The 26,169-nt window shown below is 44.1% G+C and overlaps 1 protein-coding gene across 13 annotated transcripts in view; it reads right to left on the bottom strand.

The window, feature by feature from the left end:
* The window catches only part of FOXP1 (forkhead box P1), a 389,122-nt gene that overhangs the window by 8,110 nt on the left and 354,843 nt on the right, over positions 1-26,169 (bottom strand). For 12 of the 13 annotated variants that reach the window (XM_063347894.1, XM_063347895.1, XM_063347896.1 and 9 more), the window contains 7 exons: positions 25,626-25,713; positions 19,546-19,629; positions 10,700-10,901; positions 10,512-10,591; positions 9,755-9,856; positions 4,986-5,107; positions 2,782-2,851 (listed from right to left, as the gene is read on the bottom strand). In XM_063347894.1, the coding sequence (XP_063203964.1) occupies positions 2,782-2,851; positions 4,986-5,107; positions 9,755-9,856; positions 10,512-10,591; positions 10,700-10,901; positions 19,546-19,629; positions 25,626-25,713 (748 nt within the window). The remainder of the gene's footprint in view (positions 1-2,781; positions 2,852-4,985; positions 5,108-9,754; positions 9,857-10,511; positions 10,592-10,699; positions 10,902-19,545; positions 19,630-25,625; positions 25,714-26,169) is intronic. The other variant, XM_063347902.1, reaches the window with a different exon arrangement.

The following is a 26,169-nucleotide window of genomic DNA, read 5'->3' as shown; positions in this document are numbered from 1 at the left end:
GGATGCACGGCTTTCCAAAGCTGTATTGCCCAGGGACTCAGAGGACATTTAACCATTTCGCCCATCCCAGACGGATCCGGCTGACATCATCGTGTCACCGCCGGAGAGCCACAGACGCTGGCTCGGCAGCGCCCGACCCGCTCCAGGGGGAGGTCAGCTGCCTGCAGCGACAGAGCCAAAAAATCCATCAGGCTCCAGGTCTGCGTGATGCAAACCCTGCCTGTGGGAGGGGAATTCATGCAAATGTCCTCCCCCCAGCAAACGCTCTCGCCTGCTCCTCATTCATGGGACAAAACTCCTTGCTTGCTGCCATCCCAGCCGGCAGAGTTGTTCCCAGGCAAGCGCAGCCAGAGAGCGGGTGGGGGGAGACGGCATGGGAAGGGGGGGCACGGCCAGCCCTGACTGCAGCATCTTCAGGAGCACGGCCCCTTTTATTCTTCCTTATGTTGACCTCTCCATGTGCAGCCCTATGTGTCACACGTGATTACAAAAGCTATTCTAACAGGGAGGATTATTTTTATCTTCTTGATTCAACAACCGGCAAACTCATTGTGATTAGGGGAGGCAAAGAATGGTTCACATTTCCTGCACTTGGCAAAATAATGACTCAAGTTCTTCACCCATAGTGATAACTTGTAATTGCAGTAAAGCAATTTACTGGGGGAGAGGTGGGACACGAGGAATATCTGCTATAAAGATAATAATAAGGGAGGGGGGTGTTTTGGGAGCCCCCGGTGACCCGCTGGGAAAAGAGCACGCTGGTGAGAGCTGGAGTCCCCGTCCTTTCCACACAGAGAGCGGGAGAGAGCTGCTGCTTCTCCCTGGACACGAGGGAAAACAGATGGAGGAGATGTCAGGGGGGTCAGGGTGAAGGAGAGTAGCGGTTCTGCCACCCCACAGGAGACGAAAAACCCATCCCGGCGGCACACAGCACACCGTGCTGTCCCCCGGAGAGGCGGCCCCTGCGCTCACGGGGATGTGCAAAGAGCCCGTCTTTGCCAGGGGAACACTGCTTGTTAATTATTAATCAGACTGAACGTAGGCACCGGCAGGTACAGCAGCCTCCTGTCTTAGGAGGAAGGTTGTTGCCCAAGCGGGGTCTGAACTGCCCAGGCAGCACGGGCCGCCCGCACGGCTTCACCAAACCCCCCAACAGCATCCGCCGGGATTCTGCCTCCAAAATCCAATGGCGGGGAGAGGAGCAAGGAACCCACTGGTGCATTTTCAACTTAAATGAGAACACGTCTCAGTGCAACGGATATTGTTCACCCCTTTAATAATGGATATTGTTCACCCCCGTTTATTAGAGGGGCCACAGCGGTAGCAAATCTGGCCCAGGCTCTTCTCTCCATCAACAGAGTTCACACGATGCTTTGGGCGGAGGAGGGGGGCACGGACACGAGTACGTGCCGCTTCCAGGAAAGGTGGGAAATGGAAACAGTTTGGAGGTTATCACAAAAGACAAGAATGGATGGAGATGACGACAACGACACGTGTTTCAGAAATAAAACATGGACAGTTCCGTATGATAAGCATATTAATTGAAATTAGTCACATAGTTAACAATGTGAAGAAATGCAGGATCATTTCACTTTTGCCTTTCAGCCTCATGAATGTAAAATGTGCTTGTAATCTTAATACTATTCAAGAGACAAAGCAGTCTTTAAAAATCACACTTCACAAGACTCAAGGGAAAATAAGTTACTAATGAATGGTATTTACAGTTGCTTCATTTAAACATGCTTTCCTTTGCTTTTCAGAAGTTATTGCACAAGCTCAAATAATTAGAAGCAATGCAGAACATCGCTTTTCCCCTAATAATCTGTTTCTTGGTTCTGAAAAGAGAAGGCTGCTAGACCTTCCACAAAACGCAGTTGCCCAAGCAAATATCCAGGGCCATCAGTGAACTTCTTGAGAAGTGACTCTCAACAAACAAGCGGGCACTGCCGCCCGGATAAATTCACACTATGTGGAAGATGCTTGACCCCCTTCCCCCAAGCACACGCGCCCCCTGCAAACTCAGGGCACGGTAACGCATTCCTACCTTTGGTTCACACAGCAAATACTGACCTTACCTGGGGTTTTTGAGATCGACTTGGGAATTTGTAGAGAGGGGAAAAAAAATGCCAACCCGCTAATACAGGGCATGAAAAAGGGCTGGAGACGCGCACACTTTTAGGCTGCAAGTTATTAATTGTGCCCTGACACTTTGTGTATTTCTGCATCATGAAAAAACAGAATTTTTGTCTTACAATTACAGTACAGTTTAAACCAATAAAAATTATCTTTTTTTTTTTTTCTACAGGAATTGCGACGTTTATTTTTTACCAACAATAGGAAGATATGCAAAAATAGCCCTTAAAAGAAAAGGGGGAAAAATGATCTGCTTTCTCTTTAAACCCATGAACAATAGAAGGTCACGTGCCGCAGTATCCTATCATTCAGCACATTAATAGCTGTGCTAGAGTAATTACACTTGTGGTATTTTTGCCTCAAGTGAAATTCTGAAATAAGAGGATGGAAATTATGATACTGCTGATAAATATTAATAAGTGAACTTTTAATTTTTTTGCCACAATATTCAAAATGCTAAGCATCTAGCTAATGCTGAAGCAGCCTGATATGTGTTTGCCTCCAGGGACTATGATGCTTTATGCACTTAAGAAAAAAGTTTAACGGAATTAAAATTTAATATCTAATTAGAGCAAGGCTAATATATTTTGAAATGAGTGGGGAAGACACACGCCTCTGTTGCATATTTGCTACAGTCATTAATCTTACCTGTAAAGCAGCATTGAGAGGTGTGCAGTAGGTGTGGCTGGTCTGTATGTTTTTAATAAGAGAAGGGTTACTGCATAAGAAAAACATAAAAAGGAGAGTTAAATGCAACCAACTTCTGTGCGAGCGTTTCAAGCATGTAATGCTTCCTCCCACACCAGAAAACTAGAGCTGAGACTGTTTTTCCACACAAGTTCTCTTTCGTTTCTCCTTTTTTTTTCTTTTTAATTCAAAGAAAATATCTGAGTTTTAGGCTATGGTTATCGTATTTGCCTTTACTAAATAAGGAACATCATTATCTCTCGACGTTACCTCGCCATGTGTTCTACTACCCTGCGTTAGCAGCACATCTTGGCATCTCTGTTCGTTTTAGCTGCGCTCAGGAGAAATTTTCCAATATTCGGCGTGCCTGGGAGCCAGCTCCCGTATAAAGGTCCATCATGAGGAGGCTATGATCAAACGCATCAACGGGACATTTTCAATAGTACTTCATGGAAATTATTCTCGAAGTCGCTGGCAGCAGAGCCCCTCGCAATGGCGCAGGGGACTGTGATGGGAGAGGATGTGAGCCGCATTATTTCCTGCCAGGCAAGTGGCGAGTGGCCCCGGTGAGGGACTGTCACTGCCATCGCCAGTGCCCCCCATGGTCCAGGGCTGTGTGCATGGAGGCACCACAGCAGGGACTGCTGCACCGCAGCGGGGCAGTACGGACCACGCAGAACAACTCACTGCCCTGAAGGCCGCTTTAATAAAAAATATTCTGATATGCTATTTTGGATGCTTACTTTAGTCATCATAAGTTTACGTAAGGGGCCAGATTTGAGGAAACTGAATGCCACGCATACCCGCTCTCTCTTTAGCGGGCATCTAAATATCACTGGTTGCACCAGAGGGGGAAAAAAATTTTAAAAAAATATCAAATACAAACGAGATAAAAAGCGCCAATGCAAAAAAATCTCCAAGAAATTTTATCACTCACTGGGCGTTATTTATTTTTTGGTTGTTTTTTTATCACGTGGGAATAAATCACGGTGAGAAGAGCCTTAACCGCGCCCCTCCCACAGGGACCAGCAAGGTTCGGTTCTCCTGGAGAGATGGCCTTTGAGTAAAGGTCAAAGAAAATTGCTTTGGGAACCCCAGGAATATTTGTGCGTGGCTGTTGTAGACACAGGATAGCCTGTTGATTATAATCTTTAAAACTGGTCTCACTGCACTTTCAAACTTTTTAATGTTAATTCAGCGTTTCTGTCTTACAAGCACCTTACTCTATTTGTGATTAAGAGTTGCAAAACAAAGTCATACAGCTGCAAGCAAAGGAAAATATCAGAATTAAAACTTATCTGAAGCCTTTCCTGGCATCTATCTGTCTTCCTGATAGGTCTACAGCAGCGTATCTGCACTAGCGTGGATAATTATTTTAGTCTACATTGCACTATAAACAAATGCTATAACAAACATGTCAAAGTAGAGTTATTACTACAGGCATTTGGATTATCAGAGTAGGACACACGAAATACACATAACAACCAAAAATTTAGTTTCTTTAGCAGCAAAGGTGATGTCACTATTTCGTGAAATGCAAGTCTACATGAGATGGGTAAATCATGCAAAGCAAAGCAACAGCAGAAAAAAAAAATTAAAGCAAGTAAAAGCTCTTACTGTGCAACAAGCTCGCCAAAGTTTTCATCAGGGCAGTATTTTCGAGGACGGCCTCGTTGAATATGACGGCCACGTTTAAACTCTTCATCATCAACAGTCCAAAAGGACCCAAACTCATCCTCTACTCTGATAAAGCACTTATGCAGTGAGAGGTTGGTGCGAATGGCACCCTGGGACAAGAGCAGCAGCAAAGGAGATGAAGTGGAAACAAAGGGACACGGGATCGGGGACAGAACAGACATCAAATACAGGGAAAAGGAAAAAGAAAATAAAATGCAATAAGCATAAGCAAATGGTTTGTGAGGGTTAATATGCATTGCCACCTAAAAGCTACTAGCATGTGATGCAACAAACACCAAGCAAGCAGGGTCAGGGTACTGGTGGGCATACAAACAGTAGTGATGAGATGTTTGTCTTGGTTTCCCTTAACTGAAACAATGCGAAACCACCTGTGGTTGGTCTAACACCAGCTAGCAGCCAAAAGCCTCTACGTTAAACTGTAAGCATGATCCAAGCTAGGCTAAGAAGTTCAAACATGGTGGACATACCCACTGATCTTTTGTGGCCTTCGTTTTTGGAACTCTTGTTCATCCACTGTCCATACTGCCCCTTTAACGTTTTCTACTCGCACAAAACACTTGTGAAGACTAAGATTATGACGCACTGCATTCTGCAGCGAGTATAAAAGAGAAAACATTCAAAAACTTTCTATGAGAAAATGCTCATCATCGTCCAAGAACAGCAGCACAGTCAGCTTGACAGTCCTCATTTTGCAATGTTAAGCCCCTTCCCCTCCCCACACCCGCTTGCTTCCCCCGGCTCTTTATGTCTTATTTTTGCAAAGACAAAATAAATATAAAAGCTTAAACCCCAGATTAGCAATTCAAGTTATTCTTATCAATTATCCCCAGTGTGAATGAGAACAGCCATCATTTTAAGCATGCATGTTGTATAATACAGCACATTTCATACAGAACACAACACTGCTTAAACATTTTCAAAACAAATATATATGCTCTGCAAAGAGAAACTTGTCCTCTCCTGGAAAAGAAAGCGGTTAGAAAGAACAGAAAGGATTCCCATGTAAGTGCAGACGGCTCAGTTTAGCAGCGAGGCACCGGAGCTGGTGCTGCTGGGGTTTCCCACAGCTGGGCTAATGCGAATCAGGTGCTCAACCTCCGTCCACACCCACGGCATGGACCAGGGGCTCGGGGGGCTCAGCAGCACCCCGCCGGCCAGCACGGCATCGGCTCCTGCCTCCACGGCTTGCTCTTATATGGAAGTTGGCTCCTATTTCTGGCAGACTACTGTACTGACTGATCTGAGCCTCTGCCAAGTGAAAACATGAGGAGGGCTCTTGGAAACAAAGTGATAATATCCCCACAGCTCGTCACCCAGAGGGACCCGCGCTCATGGCATCCCATGCTCAGATGTCCTCTCCGCAGCTTGGCACCAGGGAAGGACGAGCCCGGCCAACCCCTCCGATGTGCTCAGACCTCTGCTGAAGCCGGACACGAGAGCCGTCACTTTGTCACTTGGCTTTTCTGTCCCTTTTCCCTCTGAAATGGTGCCAAAAGCCTTGTTATTCCCCAAAGGGAGTGCCATGCTCCTTCCCTGGTTTTAGGAGTTTTCTGAGCAAACACCCTACTACAAAGCCACTCAGATGCGTACATGGAGCTTGTCCCCAGCGCTGCTGAAAGGGGTTTGGTAAGCAGGGAAAACAGAAGAAGCCATTTGCTGAAAATATGCAGGCGAACAAACTCCATCCATCATCACTGGCACCATTGATTTAGTCAATCTGGTTGACTCGTTCGCAGGCACAATGCCAGCCAAACACATGGCCTGGGTCTAGGCAACCAAGAGACTACAATTTTTTTTCCTTCCATCGTCATCATCGTCTCCTTTTTTTTTTTTTTTTAATGAACATCGGGTCTGGATGGTGAAAGGGAGCTCTAATCATGAATGTCTAAATCACTGTGCAAACAAAGGGTACGCACAGTGCATTTGTCATGTAAATGAAGAGGCAGCCGTGTGTGTGTCTGGGAGGGGAAGGCTGAGACTCTTTTTGCTACTTTTCCATTTCTCCGGAAATCGCTCGCGCTGTCCCCACGCTCCCGTCCCCGGAACAGGGGAAGAGTCAGGGCTCAAACTGCGTTTGCTCAGCAGATGTTTGAGTGCAATCACGTCTCCTCTGGCTGTAGGTGCCCCATCTCGGCACTTGGGCTTTTCCACACTCATCTGCTCGTGAACTGGTGGACAATTAAACCTGGAATATGCTTTTTCTCCTATTAGCATCCCTCGTATGAGCAAGGCAGAAGTCTAGCAGAAAGTCAACTTGCCCAGGAGGGCTGCTTCTTTCTGCCCTTACTTTCTTCTGTTCTTATTTCCTAATGATATTTTGTTGTTGTTGTTCCCTCCCACCTCTCCCAGATTTCACTACTTCTGGATTTTTTGGCAAAATCCCCATTTTTGAGGGGGAGGAAAAACACGCAAACGCCCCACACCTTATGGGCTAAAATCAGCCAGCTCAGCAAGTGCCGGTGGGTGCCGCAGTAGCGGAACCCAACACAGGGCTGCTGGCCCACATCTGGGTAACTCAGGCAGTTTCCTGTGAAAATGGGAACGCTGTCAAGTCTGGAGCAAAATGTAAGAATAATAACGTTATTTCCCCCAGTGAAAGCTGATCTTGTAGTTCATACAGCAGTTGATCAAATGCACGCAGCAAAGTTCAGCGAAGTGAGTCCTCGGAGTTTGTAAACAGTCTCTAAATACATGGCTGAGCAGGAATATTTGTATTCTTCTTTAAATAAATTTAATGCCGGAGAAATACTTTAGAGTGTTCTTGCTCTCCTGAAGTCAATGTGCCATTGATGGTTAAGGCTGCTGGATCGGGCTCTCGCTGAATACGTTGAGACAGACAAGACATCCATGAAGTCTTGCCCTCGCTTTCTATTTTCCATGTGATCACTTATTTAAGGAATTCACGGCAGAAAAAAAATTGTTTTGTTTCCCCTGCCTCTGGATACTTGCTATCTAACAGTTTTATTTGAACAATACCCCAACGTTTCGGAGCCACACCTGCAGCCTGTGCCTCATGGCTGCGACTCAGTGCCAGCAAATTACTCCAAAAAAATAAAAGCAAACAGACATTGCCTCTGACCTGTCAGAACCAGTTCACAGTGCTCCCCCAGCAATCAGCTTAACAGAAAAATTAGGAGCTATTATTGTAAGATTATATATTTACCTTGTTAAAAATATTTGTATGCAAGCCACTTTTGCAGAAAAATTACCCTGAACATGCTTGAATGTAGTAAATGAAAGGGTTTGTTATTTTAATAACTGCTCAGGCTCTGCTGTACTGCATTTTGGGAAAGAGGTTCGTTTTTTAAAGGTCTTTATTCCTGCACTCTTCTGTGTTTTTGAAAGAGGGCTCAGGGAAGCTTGCCCACACCAAACCCTGACCCTAAACTTGGGGAACACTGACCCAAATGCCCCCTAAGCATTAGCTGAAGGTGAGAGCAAATCAGCACGTATATATTCAAATTATTCTGATTCTGCAATTAGCCCCTTGTGCTTGTTCTGCGCCCCGTGGGCTTCCCATCATGCCAATCCAGAGCTGCATTTTCATCCCTGCTGTTCCTGAAGGCTGGCATAAATCTGAGCAGCCTTCAGCACGAAAACCTGCATTACTTCAAGCGGTTGCCAATTTTGCTAGTGCGGGTGGAACCTGGGGTGAAGCTTCTCTTCCTGGGCAGGGGAAGCAGGACCTGGACACCTGCACAAGGTCAAGGTGTCCACGAGGGGTCTCCAAATGGTATCTGCCTCCCTGGGACACATCTTGCCCTTCTGCAAGCCCGAGGGTCTGCAGCTCAGCCTCTCTCCTCCTCCTCCGCAGAAGCACACTGTAAGTGCACGTGGCTTCTGGGGCTGGATTTTACGTGATGCACAAAGCTAATTCCTAAAACTCGCCTCGCAGGAGATACGGCCAGGGCTGCCTGCTGCCTTCTTCCGCTCCCTCCTCCACCTCCCTCCCCTTTTGCTGCTGGAATTAAATAGGATTTTTACTTCAGCACCCACACCTGCAGCTGCTGAAAAGTCCTACTGGAACCACTCCAGCAGCAAAAGACAGGCAGGTCTAAAAGGATCTTAAATCAGGGAAAGTTAATTTCCTTTCTGGATAGTAAGGAAGCTGCAAAGTGAAACACTGCTCATGTTTTCCAACTGCAGTGAAGAATCAAAGCAGCAATCCCAGAGACTTTTCCTGAACCTAAGAGCTTCTAGACCAAGGTTGAAAATGTACATAATTGCACTGGGATCTGAATTAAAAGCAAAACGTGTTACTAAATCCCACACTAACTTCCAAGGAGCGTTTTTAGCTTCATCCTCTGAAGGATTTAATCCTAAATGCAGGCTGAGACAGGAAAAACAGAAAGAGCTGATGAAACAGCATGTACGGGACATATTCATCCTACCTGGTCATTTGAAGTTGTTTGAGAGCAACAGAGTTGTCTAGATTAAGAGAGGCTCAAAGTACCACGGGTGCAATTTTTACAGCGATACAAGATGCTATGATTCGATTCATTCATCTGTAATTGCACTAGCTTCAGAAGCCAGTGTAGCTCTTATAATGCTATATATAAGGGAAGGAGTGGCCCCCCAAAATAGAAAATAAAATTAACTCCCCAGACCTCTTATCTAACAATATGTGAGATGGTTATGGTAGGAAATCTAAGTGACAAATACCAAGTTAAACACACTTCTTATTGTGAGGCCTGCTTCTTGCATATTATGTTCAATAAGCTACAGCTGTGTGATTAAAAAAAAAAAAGAGGAAGTTCATAACAGATCTGTATATGTAGTTAAGAATTAAATGACTGAGGAAAGAAATCCACTGATCTACAGATCCTAGGGAAAAAAAAAATAGGGAGGTTGTGATTACAGGCTGCGTAAGTAAAAAGACAAACAGTGTATCTTCCACTGACACAATAACTTTACCTCCTTCTTTTTTTTTTTTTCTAATACGTTTCAGCTGAAGGGCTGAGTTTCACTGCTAGCAGCAACCACACAGAGGAACTCGTGGCATAATCACAGAACATAAAAGCCAATAATGGGGATTCAATTAGTGGTTTTCAAAGGCAGAAGAATTTTTCTGCCAAATATCAAATTGTTCCTGCAGATAAGGCATCCAGTGCGTGTCAAAACTGCCGATCTAAATTTTCATGTCCACATGTCGTTACAATTTGTTATGTCATCAGCAATGCCTATTCTGTACATGTCAGACACCGAAGGCAGGAGGCACAGGCGGGCGAAGGCTTACCTTCCACGTCGCCGCGTTGCGTCGGAAGTAAGCAAACATTCGCGTGAACCAGTTGTAGATTTCGTTTAGTGTTAGCTGTTTTTCTGGAGATTCGAGGATGGCCTTGTGAAGCAAAGTGATCGCGAGATCAGTTACAAGCGCCCCAGTACAAAACAGACTCACAGTTTTATTTTACCAAATACAAAAAGGAAAGAAAGGAAGAGAGGAAGAAAGGAAGAAAGAAGAGATTTGGAGCAAAAAATCCAAAGGAGGGTTTTCACAATATGAACTAAGATTAATGGCTGTATTTAACAGTTCAATGGCAAAATTCAAAATGGAATTATCTAATTGTTTTGAGTTTTTATTTCTGTTTCCTTACAGAAATATTAATTTATTAGTCATTCATAAAGCAGAATCAAAGAGAAATGCAAAACATTTCACTAGCTGATTAAAGCTCAGTAATTATTTAGAGCTCAGATTAATTCTAGGGATCAGAGATTACTGTAGCTTGTGATAATTGACTTGCCATCTTTAAACAGGCTCATTTTCACTGTTGTGTGAAATGAATTTCCTAATAATCACATCGTATTGTAATACTTAATCAAAAGCAATTATGTTATATATTGCAGTTCTAAAAACCCTTATAGTAAAGGTTTGAGCATTTGAGCATGCTTACATACCAAAGGTTTGAAAATCTATTTAATCCAGAGTGTGCACATATAGGGAGATATATTATTTTTTTTTCCTAATCCAAGTGTGTGGTTTTGGCTCAGCTTACCTGTCTAATTAAAGATGCATACGTGAATGGTGGTCTAACTTCTGCGTTCTTATAAAATTCTTGGTTCTGGGCAATATCTGCTAAATAAGAGCAATTGTTCTGTTATCACCACAGCCCGACGCCGCCAGGCTGTGAGCCAACAGCCAGCCGCCCGACCCAAAGGGGCTACGCCACCAGAACCCCTTTACCTGAAGAAATGGGGACGTTGTATTTATCCGAGTACCGCCTCCGGATGGGTCCGACGTTGTGCATGCTCGTGGTAGTGATGACCGACGGTCCCTGTGTGACGGGAGTGATGGGCGCAGTCGGGGTGGTGGGAGTATGAGGTAAGCTCTGCGGAGACGCCTCGGACGCTGTCTTGGAAAGCGTGACGCTCGATACCAGATTCAGCTGCGGAGGGAAGGACGAGGATTTGGTTACAAATGGCATTTCTGGCTAATTAAGGGCTGGAGAGAAAATACTCAGTAACGGGGTCTTCCTCGGTTTGAAGTAGACAACACAGCCCGAGCGCTTGCTTCGGCAAAAAGTGCTGTTGTAACATCTCCGTTTGGAGCCAGTAAAGGGAAATAAATATATACATTTCTGAATAGATTTTTTTTAAAAAAGAATAGCCTGCTGCCAGAACTACAATAATGGATTTTTATCTAAATCTTAAAACAAGATCTCACACAGTACATAATCATTTTAATATTTTATTTTAGTTCCATTGTTTCACAATCTAACCCCCGCACGTCTCTTATTTCCATGCTATCATTATGCATGGCTTCTAATCAATCTTCTTGGATATTTCATTGAAGGCATCAGGCTTAAAATAAAAGGCAAGACTTTCCTAGGGACGTACTAGGGAGAAATGCAATCTCTCTCTTCAGCATTTGGGCTTTTTTTTTATTCCTTCCCTCTGTTCATCCATTTTAAAAGCAAAGCCCAGAGTAGGTTAACACTGGAATAATTTAATTAATCACACTGCATGAAATACTGCAAGCATTCAGCCCAGCAGAAGTGGCACCATTATTTTTTTTTTTTTTTTCTCCTCCTAGGAGGGAAGGCTTCGGCGTTACCTGCCCGAAGCCCAGCCCCGGACAAATGGCATCGTGCCACAGCAGGCTGCAAACCACAACTGCCTCTGGGATTGCGTATCAAACCCAGCTCCAACTCAAGTGTTTTCGATACACAACCCTATTTATATAACCAGCATCCACATTCCTCCCCGACCCTTTCTTTTTTGCCCTACAACGCCCTTTGAAAGACGATGCTCCGCCTCAATAGGTCACTCCTGCTGCAGTATTTTAAACAAACAATCCGATCTCTTAACTACAACATCAGAAAAGACGACTGAGAAAAGGGCTCTTTGACTACTTCCACGTTTCCTTCCCTTAGGCGGTTTCGCCAATAATATTGGTGAAATCCTGACCCCATTGAAGTCAGTAGCAAAATTCCTACTGAATTTAACAGGGCCAGAATTTTACAACTTTTGTTCGTGATTAAAATTCCTTTTTTGCCGGACATTAAACCTTTTCAGATGAAGGCAAGGCGCACTACTTGGCTATGCCCCCAAACATCTCATGTTTATCCATAAGGCACTCTATTAATTTTCCTCGTATGAAAGCAACTAGATAAGAAAACTCCCGTTACCATGCCTCATATGAGTTAATAGCCACAAATAATGCTGCTTTATAAAAATAATGGGATTTATCCAAAACAAAGGTAGTGGAAAAGGAAGGAATCTAGTATTACAGAAAGGATACCAACACAAAAAGCCCAACAAGAAAGGGCGCCGTGAGCGACAGATAAACTGTGATTGCTTTGCCCTCCCCATGGCGAGACAGAGCGAGCCCAGGGAAGCCCCACCACAAATGCCATGCTGGTACACTGGTGTCACTCCAAGGGAAGGAGGTGAGAGACCTGCAAACACCCATCCTTCTGTGCCAGGTGCTCACAAAGGATGCTTCACCTTCCAGCAGGAAATATTTAACGCCTCGTGGCGAGGCTGGAGAGCGCGAACCCGGCGAGGGATGGCGAAAGGCGATATATGAAATGTGGGTATTGATTTCCCCGAGCCTCCCACACAGGCACGAAGCGCTGAATGCAGCCCAGAGGTGAGGACGCCGGTTCACAGCCCCGCGGTGCTGGGCACGGCCACCACGTGCCACCGAGAGCCCGGGCCGCTTGTTGACTGGCGTGATTTAAGGACACTGATTAGAGACATGTATATAGTAATGTCTCCCTGTTATCCATCTATTACATATGATAAAAGGACCAGTGACAATAATAACAGTACAACTGACAGGTCTCCCTGTGAAATTAAATCTACTGTATTTTATCTCAGTTTCTAAATGGACATTTTAACAGTCCAATAACTGCGAGCAAATCTGCATCAATTCTAAGTGCCCGTCTCCAGCACGGGCTCGGCAGCCGGGCCCTCCTGTTGGAAAGATCACCGCTTCTGCTTCATCGTTACGGCTCCAACTACTCCATTTCACAAGAGCCCCCTTCCTTTTTCAGCGTGTAAAAACTTAACATTTAATCTGTTTCTACCAGAGAACTGCGAGAAAGGATCCACAAAGGTCAGCGTTCCGTGCTTCAAGAATTTGAATCGAGTTAAATTTCTTTAGGCTTTTCAGCGTAGGTAGCAACTAGGAATAAACACAGAAGAGGACGAGCAAAGGGGGGGGGCCTTTAACAGGCTTGACAAATGACACTGTGATTCACACCCACTGCTGGGCTGCCACTAATAAGCTACAGAGGAAGCAGCCAATCTCAGCTAATTACCAGATAAAATTGTATTGTAAGGACTCTAATTAGGAGATGCTTATGGAGGTGATCTAATGATTAAACGCTGCATCCGAGTGACCCCACCATCAATGTGCGGTGGTGCAAGATGTCACCGGAATATTTTGTAGAAACAGTAATTTTATTTCAAGGAGGGGAGGCAGTAATATTTGTAATAATGGCTATGAGGTAAACTAATTAAAAGACAGTTCCTAAAGGAAGACTGTGGCTTTGAGCAGCTGTGGCCGTTCCAAAACAAAGTGCCAAATCTCAACAGAGGAGCTGCAGTCAAGTGGAAAATTTCTGCCTGACCTCTGCTCTCGCTATTAATTTGCAGGAAAACTAATGACACATATACATATTCCCACAAAATTGTTCTAATTGCTAATTTGCCAAAGGAGCCCAGTTTCCAAATTAAACATGACTGCAGTCTGTGAGGAAAGAGAGAACAAAAAGCTGGAACGCAGCGAGTGTGCTGCGTTTCACCTCCGACGACCATTTGCGAGCCTGAACCAACAAGTTAATGAAACACGACCTTGTCGATCGCTAGCGAAGTTTTTTCCTTTTTCCGTGTTTTATTTGATGACACTCTCCTCTTCCAGCCAGAGTCCGATCCCTGCCGCTGCCATTCCCAAAACACGAGCTGGGGAAAGGGAGGAGAGAGCTGCGCTCCCTCCGCAGACCCTCGCTGCCGCTTTCTTTGTTGCATCTATAGCACGAAGGCTGAAAAATCGGTTGTGAATTAGAGCAGAATAACAAATTATGAATGGTGTTGGTTTTGTTGCCATCTTGAATTATTAATCCGAATGGTAAACTATTAAATCTTAATATTGGCATCAATTAGAAACTTGAAAGCGGCCGTGGCTGATTGTGCAGGGCAAAGATCAGGGAGGGACCGGGCTGGGAGGGTTTCTTTTCCTGATGGAAACTCGACACGGTTTCTCCCTGTTTGCATTTTCTATTTAAAAACAAGTTACTATGATTAGAAAAGCTGTTCGCGTTGGTATTTTGCAAACAGCCTGTTTCCCACATACCGTAATTTTTGGATGAGGCATGGCTGCTGTCAGAGGGCAGGGAGCCCGAGGCACGGAGTTAGCACTTTAATGAGAAGAACTCTTGCACTGCGCTGAGGCACAACGTGGGGCACCCTCCAAGTACGCCGGAGAGCACAGCCCTTGCATTAAAGAGTTAAATGTTTTTGCCATGTTTGTACTGGGGATGGGGGGAGGGAGGATTTCCTCCAGCCTTAGAAAACAGAAAAACCAAACAAAAAAGCCCCAACCCCCCAAAAACAAGAAGAGGGGAAAAAAACCTAACAGAAAAACCACCAAACCCCGCAAGTTTGAGGTCCTAAAACTCTGCAAATTCAATCCCTGAACCTTGTTGGGTGCTTTCTTCAGTTTTGTTTTTTGAGGACGTTTCCTCATACTGTTTTAACTTAATCATAAATGCCATAATTGTTTCAGCGTTCAATATCCTGCTTAGGATTTTATTATTAACCTTCCCCTTCAAGCAATAGCCATGTCTTCCTACTAAAGGTGAAGACTGAGTCATTTTCTCTTTTTTCTTTAGATATAAACAAGGCAGAGAGGTAACCCTCTCCTTCACCCGGTAAAACAGATTTCCAGTAAGTGGCTCTCCCATTAGGGCTCAGTCTGATTTCTTTTTGTGTAAACATTTCACGTGACAATAGCGGCCGCACATAAAAAAGCCTCTGAAACTCTTTTAAAAGAAACAAATAAAAAAATATATATGTATTTCTAAGCGTCACGGTGGGGCCATACCCACTGCTGCAGGGCAGCGACTCCTCGGCGATGGATGCTGCCGCTCCGGTCCCAGCTGGGGCAGAGGATTTATCTGCACAGAGTTCCTGGGACTGAAACACTCCGGAACAGAGAACTCCTTTTCTCAACGCCGAGGGTGGGAGAGAAAGCTGGGCCTAAAATTTCGTTAAATGCTGTGTCTTCCTCTCCCGTTTCAGCCTGGACACATGAGTGCATGAGATGCAGAGCCTGGCAGGCAGCAATCACTTAGCAGGTGTTGTTATTGGCAGGAACACTAAGGAAACCGAAGCTGAGGAGTGAGACTTAATGAAAACCAGTATATAAAAACAGCTTTTGTTGTGCTTGAGAATCTCTCTTTATTGCTGCGTATCGTTATTTTTTCAAACTATAAAGTACGGCTACAGCAGCTAAAATGCTCAGTCATTACCTCAACAGTTAAAAGACTATTTTTTTTTAATGCTTTGTTATTACAGTTGCTAAAAACAGTATTTCAAAACAATCGTAACTGCTATGGTTAGGGTAAAAAAATACATTAAAGAAGGGCTATCTAACAGTGCGTTTTATTTAAAGTGCCAAAAGTTTCTTTAAAAGTCTTCTGTCTATTTTTAAAAGACAGTTATAGCGCCTAGTACGCAGGATTACTTGTTGGTTGATGCTTTTTCCTTTTCCTTCCCTTCCTATGAACTCCGACAAAAGTTAATCCCCAAAAGAAAGCACATTTTCATTTCAACCTATTACGCTGATCACTAACACCAATGAAAATAGCATGCAGGGGAAGGTATCTTAATAGCAAATCCAGAAAGAAAATTCTTGAGAAATCGTTGTTCTGGCTTTGGTGGTGTGTTTTGTTGTGTTTTATTTTAACTTTGAAAAAAATTCACCTTATAAAAATATGCCAGAGCGTATTCCTTCACAGACAGCTTTGTTCTTACTTTATTCAGGTCCTTCAGTCTCACCAAAACAACACATGGAGCAGCAACAGGAACTACTTTGCCTGCTCCGAGTGTTAAATTGTGAGATATGTCCATTTTCTTTTAAAGTGCTACACCGTTGGGAATTTTAAGGATGAAGTTGGACATTTTGGAAGGTGGCACTGAGCACCCCCCCGGCTCCTGACGTGCTCTCCTTCCCCACTGCCCTCCCGTCTGCCCAGCAGCTCCCCGGGAGCAGGCAAAGAGCTGCCCTTTGAGTACACCAGGCATCAACAGCGACCTCCCTGCCTACGCACCTATCTGGCAATGATTTGGGCCATCCACCACTACGCTACGTAAGTACGTGCTTAAATCTCATCGGCTTTAATAGGACTAAAGAGCTTTACTGAACAGTTTTCTTGGCGGACCAGTGGAGTGAAACGTACTCCACCACCCTACCTAAGGTCAAAACTACTGCAAGGAGCCAAAGCCACCCGAAGGTGGGGATGTGATGGATGGACACAGCGACACTGGACAAGCAACCCTTCCCTGAAGCTGGGCGAGTTTTGAGTTGATGCACAACCACCAAGAACCTGGCTGCGGTCCAACTAGTCCAAACTGTCCAAAACCACCCGCTCGGCTACTGCCTGAAGCCCAAAAGGCAAAGACGGCACCAATGGTCAGCGTGGATTACAAATGGCACGTGGTAAACACAGACCCTCAGTCACCAATTTTACCTGCCAGTACCAAAATAGTTTAAAAACAAGCATTAAGATCCTTTAAGCAGAATAAAAACATTTCCTCAGTCACGAAAAGGCTGTAATTTTAAATCCCAATTCACTGCTCTGTTTGGATTCGCAGAGGCTCTTTCCTTTAGAATCACCGATGTACCGTAATATATTAATTCTAACATACACCTTGCATTAGTTATGTTGGCAAAAAAAAAAATTAATTACTGGATGTAAAGAATACTTTGCATTGCAATAATGGTCATCAGATCTTTTTACCAAAGTCCTATCCCACTGAGTTAAAAGGACTGGGGTCTAGCACAGTCTATGCAACGCCTGTGTATTTTTTTCACTAGGAAAGCACGATTTATGCAAAACACTATACTTCTACATTTTATAATTAATTTTCAAATGCTTCACCTATACATATTTTAATAATTTCTGATTTATCAGATGGTATCTATAATAAATTTTTCTATATTTCAATAAATGAAAAGAAGGCAGTTTCAATCCAACAACAGAGTGCCACACAATATAGGCCTGTCAGGCACCAATTTTTACTTCTAACATGTAAGTTAAAGGATAAGGAATTTATAATGCTGCCTGTGAACGAAACCACTTTTCATACACAAATGTGATCTTTTTTTTTCCAAAGGGTAATACAACAGTACATTTACATAAACTAATCCAAACAATCTATGTATTTGACAATGGCAAACCTCACACAGACTGCCTATTGTTGGTTTACATCTTGGAGTTCTTTATGTTGGCTTGTAACACTGCTCTAGCTGTCAAAGGTTTGACTTGGACTCTAAATAAATGGTTATAGAAGTGCTGTGCAGCGATATTGGACTTCTTTGCAAAAGAAAACCTGCTGTGTATGAATTCAAAAGCTATTAATTTTTCAGTCAAAAATATTCATGCCTATTTCTTTTAATAAAGAAACACTGTGCTGAGCAACTGAGAGATAATGTTGACTAGTGGTACAGAATTTTCAATAGAGCAGTTAAAAATAAATTTAGTAGGAGGTCCCCAACAAAGCTATAATTTTCCAGAATGTAAAACATTTTTAATACTAATCAAGACAGCCCTTTTCCCCCTGCGTACACTTTTTTTTTTTAATTTTTTTTTTCCCTGCCGCTTTTCCCTGTTTATTAGCTGTTAACACTAATCTTCATGGCGACACCGCCTGGTATCTCCTTAGCCTACAACACCCGCGAAAGCTTCCTGCCCTCCGCGGCTGAGCATCGATCACGAGCTGCCTTGCCAAACGCTGCTCGCCTTCTCATGATTTCCTCCCTTTAGTTTTTAATCCTTCCTCCTGAGGGGCACCGCTGTTATGAAAGGCCTCCAGGCAGAGTGCTTTGAGACTCCTAGATTATTCCGCTGTTTTAATTTTTAATCCAGTAAGAGCTATAGAAACCAAACCTCCTCCCCATTCTGTTGGGTCTACATACTTTGCCAACAATGCGCTGAAGCATTTGCATTCAGGCTGAGATGGATGCGAGGAACTAGAAGAACGCTATTTTTATAGACACTGTAAGTAGTTTCTACTCTAGAGGGCTGGCATCCACCGGATCAAGCAATTTGCAGCATCTCAACAGCTTAAATGGAAGGGTTTATACCTACCACTCAACTCCCTCCAAGAAGGCACCGAAATTTCCCGTTGACTTCAACATCTGCTCCAGTGTTGCTGAATAGCCTGCAATTTTATGTCTAGTAGCCTCCCTATGCACTTCTGCAGCCATTTATTTCCAACTACATGGAAACTGAGAAATCCTTTTCTAGTAAAAATGGGTGCGCGAAGTGTTTAATGATTTTATGTTCTCTATCTCTGTAATGTGTTCTGTTTCAGACATTAATTTTGTCTACCAACTGCATCTTGGCAGGCTACCATATTTGCTGGGTTAATAGTCTGACTCCTTTTTATTTCTATCACCATAAATCACACATATATGGGCGTGTGTTTGCTTTATTTATAGAAAAAAAATCAGTCAAAACAGATAAACCAATACTTTGTCATTATGCTGCATCATTGCATATTGATTAAAATTGCTAGTACTAACTATAGATTGTCAACGCTCAATTAATTTTCACACAATGACTCAAAGCAAAATCAAATAAAGCCAGTGTACCTTTAAATCTTACAAATCTTAAAATCAAGAAGCAAAGCACTCTCTCCATTTTGAATAATCATTGGAAGCTCTGAGGAACATTTTCAGCATTAAGAGGTTGGGAGAAACCAAGGGCTGAAGAAGAATCATTTTGGTCAGGGAACGAGACGGTGGCTTTGCCTGGGTTTGGGGGTACCCAGGAGTTGCCTCAGACTCCAAAGTTTCCCCCACACCCCCTTTTTTAAAGGGCAATCTGGGCTGGAGAAGGTTTCCCTTCTCAGTTTCAACAGTGTAAAATTTGATACTGGGTAACCGCGATTATCATCAAAACGTGCAGCTAGAGTCTCTTCTACCATAAGTGTCTGTCACACAGGGAGAAAGAAAAATAAATATACTAAACGTAATTTAATTACATCTCCTTCCTAACACTTCCTAAGATTTCATGCAAGTTGGACTGATGCAAAGCGACGTACAGGCTAGTATGCGAGGCCAGAAAAAGGCCCAACGCCTCAGCTTTAGGGCAAAACTTCTTTCAAACTCCCTGAAGAGAGGGGGACAATGAAACCCGGGTGCCCATGGTGGTGCCTCCTGCAAAGCGGCACTTTGCATCTCCTCCCCGCGACCGGCTCCGAAGCGGGCCACGCTTCGCATCACGCGCTCTGGTGGGGAACAGGAAAGGGAGGTTTGCTGTGAGGTTTTGTTTGCTTTCGGCACAGTTGGGTACTTACGGGCTGAGGGGTGGCTTTTGGTTCAGTTGACTTCACATGCAGGTGTGTCATCATGGCTTGCAGGCGCTCTTTATCTTTTGCAAGCTGAAAGGGGGGAAAAAAATATCCTCTGTTACTCGTACGAATATAACCCGGCCTCTGCTTATTTCTAATTAAACAGCTGGCACCGAGGCATGAGACAGAAGAGTTTTATTGCTGAGCAGTTTGGAAATTGTATATGGTCTATTCGTGAGGTAAAGCTAACGCGTGGTGCTGGGTGTCACTATTTCCCAAAGCAAAATGCATTAGCCCTCGAGTGAGAAGAGCTAGACCTGCCGGCACCAACAGCTTCACTCCAGCCCTGACAGCTAAAAGACAACAGTGAATCATGTTTATTAACCAGCCCCACTCCAGCTCGGGAGGCGCAGCAGAAGGCAAGGCAGAGGCTCTGAGCTGTGTTTGCCTCCTTTCAGACCAGAAAACAAGCAGCACAGATGGACCGTGGCTTTTACGTCACGTACAGGCTTTGCGGCATGAGCAGCAAGTGCAGAGACAGCGCTGGTTAAACCACACGAGGCACCTCTGCAGGGCATGGTGGGCGGCCTCGGCTCTAGAAAACGCCTTGCCTTTACTTGAGAAGGTGGCACAGCTCCTCGGCCAGCCACCCTGGGCTGGAAACCCAAGCGTGGGGCAGGAGCAGCAGTGCCAGTTGCCAGCATCTCTTTGGCATACGCCTGAGGGCAGCAGGCTGGGAAAGGCTAACAGCATCAGGAACCGCCCCACAGCACTCATCTCGGGGCTCCCAACGCTGCAGGACCAATGCCTTCACCCTTTCTCATCGGTCACATCATGCCCAAGCGTTGGGGCAAAGCTCTTGATGTCTCTTGCATTTTTTGGTTGAGGTCTGCACCAAGCTGATGTCTCGGGATCACACCATATGCATCCTTGGCCAGGACGGCTTCCCAACACATTTAGAAGACACTGGCCAGACACTAAATCTCATTATTTTTGGAAACAAGAAATTTTTTGTATGTGCCAATAGGACTTTTTCCAGCTGCTCTTCAAAAAAAAATACAGTGGAAAGATATTAAGAAACAATGCGAATGAAAAAGGGGTGTAACCTACATGCCCAACATAAAGGCTTCTGCTTCCAGCAGGACTCAGACCAGGTTCTTACAAATGACAATTTTTGCAGAGCTGAGTTTTTGTTTTAGACAAGCCAGATTTCTGGTGCCAAGAGGAGAACTGTGCTCACATTCCAGCAAAACTTTAAACAACCTGATCACCTTATCACTGTCATCTGTTTGTAGCAGTAAAGTTGGGCTAAGTATATATAAATGGAGACTTGGTCATAAATCCCCATTCATAACCTTAGAGTCAAGGTTGTCTTGCTCTCCGCAAGGCGAGGGGTTTCTGCCTGTGCCAGAAAGGCGTCATGATGGGACAAAAATTGGCACACGGGTTTCCAAGACAGGAATTAAATAAAGGAAAAAATGGTGTCACCACTGTGCGCTCTGGAAGTGCAAAAGCAAAATCACAGGGCTTTTCAAGCGGCTGCTCCTTTCTTGGTCAAAAACCTCAACGGCAAGAGAGAAAACCCGACACCTCCAGCAGCTCTCCTGCAATCTCTTCACCAGATCTGCGCTGGACTTCACAGAAGAGCCGAAGGGCAGCAACGGGCTCTTATCGTACCACTGCAGCAGAAACTTCTCCCTCTGAGAGTCCTCCGAGGACCTCTTCAGAGAAAGGAGAGGTCTCCCGCCGCAGCCGCCGTGCTTCACACAAACCAAATTAAAATCAAGCAAGAGTTGGACTCTCAGCGCAGGTCTGTTGTGCAATCTCTCATTCGGAGCAGCGGCTGGGCACACGGGCTGCTTGGCAGGGTCACCTGCGCATTAAATTTGGGTCTGCAGGCTACTGCAGAAGAACAACATCTTCTAGCCAAAATAAATAAGAGGCCGGCACCTGAAAGCTTCCTGCCCGCACCGGCGCGGCGGCAGGAGGGAGGGGTAGCCGGGCAGCACGGGGCTCACCCTGCGGCGCTTCCCCCCCGGCCCCCGGGGCGAGACGGAGCCGTGCACCTCCCTCCGAACCGCCGGGGGCCTTGTTTGTAGTGTTTTCACTCGTCAGCTTCGCAATGCTTTTAACGCTGTTTCTGGTGGATGGAGGTTATTAAAGATCCTCTCGACATTTCAGGCAGACACACGCTAGCATTTTGTCATAGTCTAGGAATTCAAACACTCACCCAGTTAGGCAGGAGTTTAAATTATGAAAAATAGAGGTCTCTCAGTTTCAAAGCACTGAAGAGAAGTAAAAAAATCTGAAGAATTTCTTTAAACTGTTTTTCCCTTAGGTCAGGAAGCAGTAGTGATAGAAAACTAGAATGTCACTAGCAGCCCTCTGCTCAGTGGGGTCACACAAAAGAAGCCACGAGGGCTTGCTTGGCCACTGATGGGAGCAAATTCTCACTGGTGGCACTCACTGGAGTGCAGATGGTCCAGAAATGGGGATCATACGTCAATTTGCTGGAAAATGCTATTGATCTACTGATAGTGTTCTTGGGCAAGGACTGTTCTGCCATGTATGGAAGGATCTGCTCTGTACAGGGGTCCTGAGGACTATAATACAGTCCCATTTGGAGCCTCATTCTTTTTTCCTATATCCATTTGGAAAGCTCTGCATGGTGGGAGATTTCAGATGGCCACAGAGTTCTTCATGCTAAACTGATTTTGTGAGGTCTCCCTCACCTCTGTGTGGTACGAGCCAGGCATCTAAGTGTGGTTCACCAAAAACACATCCAGAGCAAGCTTCACAAACTTGGACACCAAGACACATGCCTTGCCCTGGAAAAGTTAAATCCTGAAACTACCCAGGGTAGGAAAGGCAGGAGAGGGAAGGCACACAAAGCACGGGCCAGAAGGGGCTCAAGGTGAGGGGGCAGCAGGGGGGTCTGGTGACCAGGGAGCAAGAGAGAAGACGTTAGGCACAGATGATGGAGAAACCGCACAGGAGGAAAAACACACAGAAAACAATGGCAAGGAGCAGCAACGTGAAAATGGAAACCCAGCGAGGGCACTGAACAGGAGCAACATGGCCACATCTATGGGAAGGGGAGATCACTTCAGCAGCAGGATTTTGGACAGACCAAGGACAAAGGCAATATGCAAGAGACAACCAAGATGTAGCCTCTTCCCTCCTGTTACGTGCCCAGTCAGGCTGTGCAGCAGGAAGGTTTAGGACCCACTGATCAAGAGTGTCAATGGATGCTTTAGGAAAAGGCCCAAGCAGTGTTTTCACCATGCTGAAAATGGCCAGTTCTCTTCACGTTCTCCCATTAGGAGATACTTTTTTAAACTTATCATAGCCTTGCGGCTGTCCTGAAATGTTTTTCCACACAAAGGTGACGCTGCAAAATGGATGTCCTATTCCAGCTAAGAACTAGCTAAGGACAGGGATATGTTCCTGTGTCTGTGTTTTACCCAGCAGCCCAATTCTCACTATTTAAAATAGCAACAAATGATCATGTCATGATGGTTTAAACAAAGCAAAGTATGAGAAGATCTCTACCTTGTCTGTGATATTTTAAGTATGTTTGTGATGGAAATGCTCAGACCAAAGCTTCGAGATACTTCTGCAACGGAGCATTTGCCATCAAACACAAAACAGGTATGACCTGTTTTTTTCAAAAAGCTCATTCAGAAATTACTTTCTTTAGAAGACGTTACGTTATCTCTGTCTATGAGACTGATAAAACTATTGTGCGTGAAATAAATAAGCATAAAGGAAACAAGAGAGGCTTGCATTTGGGTCCATCACACTCAAAACCTAAAGTGCGTCCCTCAGGTGGAACCAATTTCTTAAATTCTAGCCTTGTCTTGATGGGGCTGTACATGGATGAGTCGGTGCCATGGTGCTGGACCCTGAACAGCATGTGATACTTCACAGCTCCGCTACAAGGCAAAGTTTCTCGTCAGTGCTGAGCACTATGGGTCAAGTGGGAAAGGCTGTGGGTCCCTCTGCTATCTACACAGCTCAAGCAGTCGCCCACAGGGCTTGCTGTTGCCACTCTGTTGGTGAAGGCTCCTCTGCGGGAGTATCACGTCAATGGTCTCAGTCCACCTGCTCCTGCTACAACCCGTTGGGCGCTGCAGACCACTTCATTGAAAACCCTGCTCTTGGGCCAGACTTTGTTTTAATATGGTTCTGTGCAAAAACAGGTCACAGCCAGACACACTGGGTGCCGGAGGACAAATCCTCGTACATATTTAGGGAAATTATTTTTTTTAAAGTATCCAAGGACTGATCCACAGGACGAATGGAGAGGATAAAGAGGGGAGTTCACCGGTACATTTCAGACACAGGACCACCCTCCTCCTCCCCCTATCCTTGCTGGCCAACGCATAGGTGGTCTCACTCTGATTATCAACATCCCTGTCTAAATTAAGCCTCCAGTTCATCCTATCTACTGGGCTAGTACTGTTGAAAACTATAGTTTTCATATAGTTATGATTGTTAAAAACAAATCCAGAACTTTTTGGCCCTCACACCACTTTGAAATTATGTCCTTGTCTTGGGGACCTCATGCTGCCTTCCCGTGCAATGACTCTAAGCTAAGAGGTGTTCCCTAGCGCTTCACTGGTGTGAAGCTGGAATGATTAGTCACTTATAACAATTAGCAGAATGCACCGCTGATAAAATCTTTCAAAAATATTGTCAAGGGCTTACGGAGAGGCGATAACCAAGTATCATCTCTGTCCTGCCCAAGTGTTAACACAGGGCATCCTCCTGTAGGTTCCGGCACAGCCGTTCCCAGCGACTGCAGGATTAATGCTCTTCAAGCTGACTCTAACCGAAGAATCTCGATTTACCTTCAGCCTGAATATTACTGCATCTTGGTAAAAGATTATCTCATATCTCGGTTTACCAGGAAGACTGCAGGTTTTTATTTTTTTTTCTAATTCCCGAGAAACTTGTTAAAATAACAGACCATTTCTCATAACATTTTCTGCAAGACTCTGATATTTTATGACTGGTAGTTTGATTTTTATAAAACTGGTATTAAAATAGTTTATATTGCTTCAGCTAATAGTGAAAGAGTGTCACGACCAGCGTGTTCCTGAAAGTAAAATTTAGGAAATATCTACGAAAGAAAAAGGGTAATTTGTAAGATAAGAAGATAAAAGACATTTTTTTAAATGCTTATCTTGAAAAGTAACAACAAGAAGTTTAAGTGTGTTTTTGCTGATTTTTCTCTCCAACTATTTGAAGCTATAAATGACTTAACTCAGTAAAATTCCAAATGTAATTATCTTCTGTACTTAGCCCAAGGCTTTCCATATATCTCTACACTGCTGTCTTGCATACAAAATAGGTTTTTCAATAGCTGGTAACTATATAATGTACAACATTGTTTTAATTTCCCCTTCTTTGCTAACCTCTTGCCTACACACAGACACACTGTCAAAGCCGCCCGGCCGGAGCGCGAGGAGCAGGGAGACAGACAGGACTCAAAAGCATTTGGAAAGGCAGTTACACAAACAGGTCACACCTTTGCATCGCATTCAATATATTCCAATTTACCCCCTTTTGTGACTTTAAAAAAAAAAACACTAATTTGCTACAAATGGCAAAAAATAATAACAGCAGTAGTAGTAATAATAATAATAATGATAATAATAATAGTAATAATAATACATGGAGAGTGTTAGTATATGAGAGACCATCAAACAAGCCAGGTCATGCAGCGTTTTGAAATAAATATCAACCATTTCCCCCGTGTACCAACAACTCTAAAAGAAGGGGACCATATTTCGCTCGCCCCCCTCCGCCCCCCCTCCCCGGGTGAGTAGAAAAAGCATTAGATACATACTGATGGATTTCCAATCAGTCAGCCTGTTTAAGTTTCCTATTTCTTTTCAAGTTACGGTTTAGAAAAGAGGAAATGAAGCTGCAGTTTCTTTTGACGGTTTTTAAAACTACTACAAGAAGGTTTTGAAAGCTGGTTTTCAATCACAGGGGGAAAAGCAGAACTCATTTTTTATTGCTGTCAAGAATTGGATTTGATTAATACTGAGGTAATATTAAAATAAATTTTATTTTACCTGTAGCTCTAACTGCTGTACAACCTGCATTTGTACTCTACATTGGGCTGTACTTCTATCATCCAGCGCATGCTCACTGTTGAGATGTCTGTAACAATACACAGAAAATCATTAAGTGAAATGGATAAACAAAAAGGAAAAAGTAGTTACCAGGATGAATAAGCAATCTGAATGTTATCCAGCAGGTCTTCATCAATATCTGAGATTTTTAGGATAATTTTTAATTATTTTTTTTCCTCTGTCCTGCACTTTGGCTTGTCTATCTTCCCATCACTCATTACATCTTAAGCACATTTTTTCAGAAGCAGGCTCATTTGTATCTAAGAGAAATTTTGCAGAACAGTTGTTTTTCCTCCATTAGGTAAATGAAAGTGCAATCAAGAAACTATAGTAAAATAATTTCATATATAATTTTGTATTACTTGACTGTAAGATGCTGGATATATCTAAATGGACACATGCAATACATGAATAATTAAATCCCACAGAACCCTCATGTTTACGTGATTAAAACCAAAATAAAATACATGATTGTGTAAAGAAC

Source organism: Chroicocephalus ridibundus, chromosome 10 (assembly GCF_963924245.1).
Source record: "Chroicocephalus ridibundus chromosome 10, bChrRid1.1, whole genome shotgun sequence".
Taxonomy (NCBI): Eukaryota; Metazoa; Chordata; class Aves; order Charadriiformes; family Laridae; genus Chroicocephalus; species Chroicocephalus ridibundus.
This window is presented reverse-complemented; position numbering and strand designations above follow the sequence as displayed.